Genomic DNA, 9,149 nt, shown 5'->3' on the forward strand with positions numbered 1-9,149 from the left:
ATATAATATATACACATACTTTGATACGAGTAACATTTTAAATTATTTAAGTTATGTGTTATATAATATTTGTTAATACCGTTTAAATGTTAAAAATTGATTTTAGAAACAAAATTCCATTAGGAAAAAAATTAGATTGCTTTTGACATAGAAATAATTTGTTTAGCCTCAATCAAACTCAAATCAACTCAATGTCGGTTAGATTCAGAAAAACGCTTAAATTATAGACGTTTCAAATGATCAAACATTTTGGCTACCAAAGAATTACAACAATGGCAAAAACTCACTTGATAAATTTATCAAATTTAGTTTGTATTGTCATTTCGTCCTCGTTTCGAGGTTTACAAGGTGCCGTCAATAATACTTGCACCAAGTTGATGATCGCCTTCCGACGTACTACAACGATTGTTGCTTTACAAGTAACAGCAACAATAGTTAAGAACATTAAAGTATTTGTTGCGAAATCATCGATATTATCGACAACAAAAACGATATCCATGAATTGAGTTATCATCAAAAAGTATAACAAAATTAGTATAACAGTGGTAAACACATTGTACAGTAGCTTAGCGATGTTTGACGACCATTCAATTGGCATCCATACACCACCGATGGTATACATTAAAAAATTTAAAGAAAACATTTGCATATTTGCATATAATTTTCTTTACGATCAGCTTAAGATGTTGCGACAAGGCTATAGGTATTTCTATATATCGAAAAAAATTGTTGATGCAGTATTGCGAAAAAAAAACTTATATTTTTTATTTATTGTAAATTATATGATTATTTGATGGCAATAAATATTATTTATTTAATACATAGATCAGAGATTCCTAAAATGTAGGTCGCGACTTATAAAAATTTAGAATGTTAAATTACACTTTGTTACCCAATCAGCACACAATATTTAAAAAATATTTTTAAAAAAAAATTTGTGTATTTCATTGTACTAACTCGCGCGTTTTTTATACGACTTTGTATATGTGTGAAGTTGGATTTTTAACGATGTGGAATCATAATCAAATTTCGATATAAACTAAAATTTTCAAACTTTTTTTATCTAAACAACACATATTGATATCGACGTCAAAGCTATTATCAACAGAAGAGCAAAAGAAAAAGACATTCTTTACACATATCTTATTATTATACAGAAATAATTTATAAAATTATATTTTATAAAGAATTAAAAGCGCATTATAGCATATATAATTAATTTACTTGTTTATCACTTTTTCACATTTAATAAAGGATTAACAAAGCCATTTACGCATTTACTAAAGCTAGATGAATCGCTAATGTTTGTTGTTTTAAAAAGTAAGTCGATCTATACAAGTTTGGAATACGCTGATGTAGATAACATGATGTATGTAACATTAATTAACAATTGAAGAGAGAGAGAGAGAGAGAGAGAGAGAGAGAGAGAGAGGGAGAGAGAAAGCAAGTTATAAATATCTGTCGTGCACTTTTTTCGGAATACTGCTTTTCACATTTTTAATAACACAACAAAATTAATAGATGTTAATATGGATGTAAGTTTGTTTCAATGTCGAAAAGACAATATTAAATTTCAATTACACAAATAAAATTGTACACTCGTGTTATATGAGACTACGCGGGTTTATTCGTTCACCTTCTTAGTCTTATGCCAGCGACGGTCATTAGCGCAGAGCCTATATAATTTGTTATTATAGTACACGCTTATTTTCCTTTTATGCGAATAGCGTAATAACAGCTGTAATAACGGATGCGAAGGTCGACTTACTTGTAATGAGCTAGGGGTGCATTTACCCCTTGTATCTAAACATACTGTCTATTCTCATCGAATAAAATGTTTATTCACATTTATGTCAGAAAAGTAATGGAAATGGTTCAGCGAATATAAGCGATTATATTTCCCTTACTTTATTATCTTGTCTACAAGTTGAGAATACGTATATTTTTTGCTGTACCTACATAATTGCGGTTTGTCTCTTTACTAAGTACGAAGGTTGTTGGCAAGAATTCTTGTATGAATTCTTGTATACGTAAAGTATCGCACAGAGAAATGTAAGACGTAGAAATAATATTTTTCTTTCTCTATTGATATAACTGAATTAATCAAATAATTTATATAAGTATCATTGTTTATGTATAAAACTAAATCGTTGCACATTATAATTTCAAATTTGAATATTTAATATGTTAATATATGTAATTATCTCTTAAAGAAATATAATTTTATATCGATTAATAATTAATATATTATATACACACACACAGTCTACATATTCTCCATTAAGACATTTCTTATAGAATGAAGTTATATGTAGAAATAAACAGTACAAAAAAGTCAATATAAGGGTGCGTTCCGAGTTTCGCATAAAGTGCATGATGCTTCATTTGTCCTTGTTCACCAAATAATAAAGAAGGATAAAAATTATACATTATGCGCTTCATGCATAACTCGGAACGCATCCTGAGAATATTTTGACAATTCTGAAAATCTGAACTTAACTTTAAATGTTTTTTTTTTCAAAGCGATTATGTTTTGTACTTGAAATCAATTATCTCGAGAATATATGAAAAAAAAACCGACAATAAGATGAGTTTTTGAGACGTTGATTAAAATGTATATAACCTATACCAGTGCAGATATTCAAGGAGACTTCCTAAAACATTGAGAAGATGTCCTAAGATCGTTCCTAGAACGAAGTTCCTTCGGATGAAGTATGCTGTATAGGAACAATTGTATTGTTGATAAAATTTTGCTGCGACATTGTGAAAATTTATATGAAAATATTGTTGCAATATTGCGATCAACTTTGATTTAATTCAATTTTTATTTATCATTTTCTAATCTGATGTGTTTCGTACATGCATATATTATACACGCAGTATAAATAATTCATCACTAGACTTAAAAATAAAGCGTATAACGTCAGTCGCATGTGCCAACATTAATAGAATAGATATTGGAATATATGTATTTTGCAATGAGCAATTTATCCATTATATGATATCGTATACATAGTGTATTACAAAAGATTAAAGTTTCAAAATTGTTGCAGAACATTAAATGCGGAGAAAGACATCTTCAGAAGCTGTAAAGTAAAATCAAAATTTGGTAGGAATTAAGCCTACTTGTAAGAAATATTATAAATCTTTAAAAACTGACATTGCCATAAGATTCCAGAGATAATGTCACCAAAAAACTGCTGGTAAATTTAATAGGTTTTGTGCAACGTTTCATAATCATTAGTAGATCTTTTTGTTCGCTGATTGTCATCAACATCCAATCCATGTGATACACTATTTCGCTCAATCCAGTGCTCTATGCAAATAAAATTGATTAAAATAAATGGAATAAGCAAAAAAAGCTAGTTGCAGAAGCCTTGTAGAGTTTTTGTTTTGTCATAAAAAATATTTTTTTCTGTTCAAGTATGTGTCTTCATAGCAGTTGTTACCTTGAGCATAACTGTGTTTCCAGCCCAGCAATAAATAAAAATCTGCACAAACATGCTGAATGTGTAGACGATTAAGGTGGCGACGTCTGTAAGCGTCAAATGAGAAGACAAATGGTACACAATTGAGCACAATACCAAAATACTGACGAAAAATTGAACAAAGATCACTTTGCTGTATACGCCATTAATTGTTCCGGCAAGTCTATAAATGTTTATACATATTATATATCACAAATAACATATTACATTACAAATGCATAGTTGGTGAATTAAATTATTAATATACGTTGTGTGCACTTACGTTGCGCGCGCTCGTGTGTATGTTTGTGTCTATGTGTAGGGTAAAATCTAAAGCTCACACACGTTTATGATTGAAAATTTTCGTTGTATCACATTTAAATTTTAAGCGCGAATTTTAAGCGATATGATTCGTTAACTTTAAATATATGCTTATACAATTCAAAAACTATGGTCTCGAGATTCTGTTATCAAGATTTTTGTCTCAAAATGATCTTAGAAACTTATATTCTTAAGTTGTTACGGTCTCTACCGAACACTGTGTGTATATACAATATATGTATATACAATATATATATATATATATACACACACACATACATATACCGAGTATTATTTAGTATACTCAATAAAAATATATATATATAAGTAACTTTATCATTTACATTACTTGACAAACCTGATTATGCATAGATGATGGGAAATGTGCATCGACAACTTGCTTATTTTGTGCGATACTTTATTCAATGAACTTTTTGGAAATATTCCCTCTTCTCTGCTTTTTACCATTCTTTGAAGACGATGCTCCAAAATTTCAAATTGTGCACACAATTGTAAACAAAATCCTAATACTATAGTTTCCGTCGCGATGTTTACAATCGTGGCAACAATTAGAGATACGATCTCTTGAAGGGACGTAAACAAGAATAAAAGGAACGAAGTACAATCCCAAGGTACCCACATGTTATAAGGTAACTGACCCTCTAAAACGTCGAGCATTCCTGCCGTTACAGCACCCGTCGCCGAAAACGTACATAAAAGTAAGTAATATATGGAATACGATCTGTATACAATTTTTAAAAATATATTAGAAACATATAATTATCTTGCGATAAGGATGGTATAAGATTGTAGTAAAGATTTAAAATTATACATTTGAATTTGACGCAATTCTGTTCGATAAATGAAGTGAGAGGAACATGAACATCAAACTCTGTTAGGCTGCGTTCGAAAACGTTATCCGTGCGTATATCATATTATCCTTGTTTAATATTGAGTGAGCAACGAGGATAAAATTGTGATATGTGGGGGCACTCTGGTAATATTTCCGAACGCAGCTTTATCATAACGGTGAAAGGCACGAATACCCAAAACGTGTATATGCGATACGTTTGTAATTGTGTAATAATGATTTAGTTCATTTGTTTTAAGTTCAGAAAAATTAATTTAATTAGTTGTATTTCATTTGTTGTGTATGTCAGAAAAATGAATTTAATTTAATTTGTATCAAGATTCTTCAATTTTACTTATTTATTCGTGTATAAAATTTTACTAACTTTGTGTGTGTATCATCACATATTTATTAATTTATTTATTGATATTGTCGAAAGTCACACTGATAATTATTAATTGATATATGTATACCAACCTGATTGTATGATCGAATTTCATCTGGATATTAGTCTCATCTTGATCACAGGCTTTGCATGGTTCTTTTTGCAGAATTTCAACTGTATTGACAATTCGATCGCGATAGATAACAGCAGTAATCGCTTTGAACATTAAGCTGATTGTTGAGAAGAAAAATGGGGAAGTTGATGCAAAGTCTTCCACGTTATCGATAACAAAGATGATATACAACAAGTGCGTCAGCATCAAATATGACAATAGATATATCGTTGAAAAGGTGAACATACTATACAATAACTTGGAGCATTTTGAAGACCACTTGATTGGTCGCCATAAACCACTTATAGTATACAATAAGAAATTGAGAGGCAGTATCTGCATTTCTACAACCAAACGTAATAGATTCTCATATTTATTGAAAAAATAATCTGTATTTGAAATAATGTATGACATTGGAATATGAAAGTGTCCTTTTTTGAAAATAATTATATCTTTTAAAAATAAAAATGTTTTTTTCTAAACTTTGTCCTACTTTCTGCACATAAATCTTTATGAATATGATTTTATATAAAAAACTTATATGTTTACTTTCATAGCAAATGTCATGAATCATGTAACTATGATTTGTACGTTTTCGTGTATCTGTAAAAATAACTAACACAACAATATATAAACGTGGTTCAATATATAAAGGTTCGTAAGACACTGCGGATAAGTTTATGTCATTGCCCTATACAACTTAAAATTAATGATTCATTAATAACTGTGGCGGCATCTTGTCGATACCTTACCACCGGTATCAGACTTGTAATTATAATGACATTGTTGTTTTGATCCAATTGTGGAAAATTATCCCTCCCGATATATTCCAACATGTTGTCATATTCCCAGGAAGTAAAATATAGTTTTATACAAGCGTTTATTATAAAACTCTAGCAAGTATAAAAAAAAACGTTAACACTGAGTTCTCGACTGGATCAAACTTTATTTTCTTTGCAGTATATTTGCATTTTTTAGGACACATTTGTTTCTATTATTGCGATGTAATAATTATTTTTTAAAAGTATTTTATTTTGCTGTGGAAGAGATTTTCTAAATTTTGAATATAATGTAATATTTAATATTGCATCAGAGAAAATAAAGTTAACAGTTTTCTAAAATATATAATCGTTATATCATATAATTTATCACACACCCGCATATGCACACAATAATACTTTATAGAGAAGACGAAAAGTTCTGAAAATAATCATAATTATTTTAAGAGGAAAAGTTGTGCGTGCTAATTAATTTTTAATATCTTCAACATTACATTTTTTCATAAACATTAATTACGGTCAATAAATCGATGTTGTAAGAACAACTGATATTCACCTTTTCATTTTGCATAATATATATTTATATAACATCATGTATTTGTCGCACACGTTAGTCTGAAAACCAGTGTTTATCTCGATATATATCACCATTTTATTGCTTGTTGAAAAATGTATTTTATTCCAAAATAAGTAAATGTTTGATATTGAAATCTTTTGATTTTTTACATGTTTTTAGCATTCATTTAGTTACAGTGAGTGCAAAAAGTATTTGAACGGAGAAAATGTTTTTTAAAAAAACTTCATTTTTAAAAAGTAAATATTATCCAGCGAGAAATGAATCATCGAACTGATGTCGAATCGATATCGATATGATGATTTCAACATTAATTTGACGTCGATTCGATGTTTAATTACGGCGATCATTTCTTGTTGGGTAATTAACAATTTATCCAAAGAATAAAATCGACTGTATGTTTCTTAAAATTATATATATCAAAAAGATGTGTATTAATTATAGAAAATATATTATCTGAAAAATAAGTGAAAATTAAAAATTGTATTGTTTGGATGCTCAAAAAGTATTCGTACAGTCGAGAAATTTCTTCTAAAATCAGGAATACATGCGAAGCTCATTTGTTTATGTTAGAACAGAATGTATTCATTGCATAAAATTGCTAATTAATGTTTATTTTATATAAGTAAGACTTTTTTTTATAAAAAATTTCCTTGTACGAATACTTTTTGCTCTCACTGTACATTTCAATTCATTGAATCTTAATAAAGATTTATGTTGTTTAATATAATAATAATTCCGTTATGAAAAGATCCTCTTTGACAGTGGATTGAGGCGGTTGGTCAGTTCAAGGTAAACCACGTGATCGAAGTTCCTCAGGAACTTCAAGTTTGGACACTTCTCTCCTTTTCTCTCTTTCTCTCTCTCTCTCTCTCTCTCTCTCTCTCTCTCTCTCTCTCCGCCTTTCTCTTTTTACTTGCTACATCGTGTTACCCGCGATGCCTCGGTGACATACTTCTCGCCGAGACTGCTTTTTTCGATGTGTTTCACCTTCCGCTCGTGAGTTCAACGATCCATCCGAAACCGTGATCCGCGCCTCCGTTAGGCAAGCAGATAAGCGAGCAGACAGACAGGCAGGCAAGCAGGCATGAGGCCGGCAAGCACCGCTAGTAGGACACCGTCCTCAATAGCACGTCGAAAGTACGTGTGGTGGACGTCAGTGATCTTACGAATGCTCTCTATCGACCTGTACACCATCTCTGTGGTGGTGCCCTCGGCGCACGAATAGACAGGCGGCTCATTATATTCGAAAATATAGCGCCTAAAGCTGACGCAAAATAATCGCCTGTAACAGCGGCTCGTGGATAGGTAGGTGAGTGGGTGGACGAGTCGGTCGGTTGGTTGGTTCGTGTGCCAAACATCAAGAACGAAAACCTCTTCACCTCAATTAACACCGTTGCTGGTAGTGGTAATATCAGTTAGTAGTGGTAAATACGGCGGTAGTAGTGGTTTGTAATCGGTAGCCGTGCACGCGAGTTTCATAGGTACTTGTTCTCTTTACGTGAGAGAGATACGCTTAGAAATTATTTCGCAATGTGTAAAGAGCATTGATAATTACTAGAATTGTTAATTACAACTATTAGAAGCTGCGTGTATTGATAGCGCCTCCAAGCGTAAAAATAACTTGTAAAATGCAAGAAGAAAAAATAAATATATCTTTTTAATTAGCACCGATTTTCTTACCAAATCTAATAGCACGTTTAGCAAACAGTTTCCTCGTCATCTATAGAATGTATAACAAATATCCGTTTAACGTGTAAGAAAAGATTTGACGTTAACATTTCTCGAAAGGCATAATTAACTTTTACAGAACGACTTTCACGAAAGTCTCTCTCTCTCTCTCTTTATCAGCATTGTCATTCGCGTTAACTGATTTGCAGAGAATCAGACGTTTCTTAAACGTTTTTACGAATCATACTATTATTATTTCGTTACATTGCCGTGCGAAATTCCGTTCCACGTCCGTTCCGCGGGAGATTTCCAGATATCACGATAAATGCGCCCGCGCTAAATGTGCGCGAAATAACAATTCGCGGCGATACGCTTGACGTTGCTTATTGTGTGCCCGGTCGACAGTAGTGTGGTAGTGCCGAGATGAGACAGTAAACGGGCTGTCTCCTAGCTGGGACACATTGTGCCAGAGGTTGTTCTACAACGGCGAGCAGACAGCAGCAGATACCAGAGCTACGGAGGAAGTGGGTTTCATTAGTAGTGGTGGTGGCGTCGGCGGTGGTGGTTGTTCGAGTGCTGGTGCTGGTACTGGTGCTGGTACTGGTGCTGGTACTGGTGCTGGTACTAGTACTGCTATTGCTACTGCTATTGCTATTGTTCTTGCTACTGATACTGCTACTGGCGCTTAATGTGTTGCTTGCTGAGTGATAGTGAGTGCACGGTATAGCTCCCTTCTCTCTTTGTAAGTTCACAGTATCATATATCTTTCTATCGTTACTCTCTCACGAACTGAGATTTTACCTTTCTTGGTCGCTGATACCGCGACTGGTCTTCGGGATCTTTGGTCTTGCAGTCATTTACCTTTTCTTCTTCTCCTCTCTCACTTTCTTATTCTCTCTCTCCTCCCCCCCCCCTCTCTCTCTCTCTCTTCTATTTTTCTTCTTTTTTCTTTCGTTTCTTCCTTCGTGACTTCCGCAAACGTTAACCGTC

At 32.3% G+C, this 9,149-nt stretch overlaps 2 protein-coding genes across 3 annotated transcripts in view; one reads left to right on the plus strand and one right to left on the minus strand.

Moving 5' to 3' along the window:
- Positions 1–5,477, minus strand: part of LOC108756126 — a 14,506-nt gene extending 9,029 nt beyond the window's left edge. Inside the window, exons 1-4 of the mRNA XM_018499719.1 lie at positions 5,116–5,477; positions 4,147–4,530; positions 3,424–3,651; positions 288–662 (exon numbers count right to left, since the gene is read on the minus strand). Of these exons, the coding sequence (XP_018355221.1) occupies positions 288–662; positions 3,424–3,651; positions 4,147–4,530; positions 5,116–5,477 (1,349 nt within the window). The remainder of the gene's footprint in view (positions 1–287; positions 663–3,423; positions 3,652–4,146; positions 4,531–5,115) is intronic.
- A 2,766-nt stretch (positions 5,478–8,243) lies between these two features.
- The window catches only part of LOC108756130 (carboxypeptidase D-like), a 7,197-nt gene continuing 6,291 nt past the window's right edge, over positions 8,244–9,149 (plus strand). Inside the window, exon 1 of one of the 2 annotated variants that reach the window (XM_018499723.1) lies at positions 8,244–8,683. The gene's annotated coding sequence lies outside the window, so the exon portion shown is untranslated. Of the gene's footprint in view, positions 8,684–8,884; positions 8,902–9,149 lie in introns of those variants that run through there. The other variant, XM_018499725.1, reaches the window with a different exon arrangement.

Source organism: Trachymyrmex septentrionalis, unplaced genomic scaffold (genome assembly GCF_001594115.1).
Source record: "Trachymyrmex septentrionalis isolate Tsep2-gDNA-1 unplaced genomic scaffold, Tsep1.0 scaffold95, whole genome shotgun sequence".
Taxonomy (NCBI): domain Eukaryota; kingdom Metazoa; phylum Arthropoda; class Insecta; order Hymenoptera; family Formicidae; genus Trachymyrmex; species Trachymyrmex septentrionalis.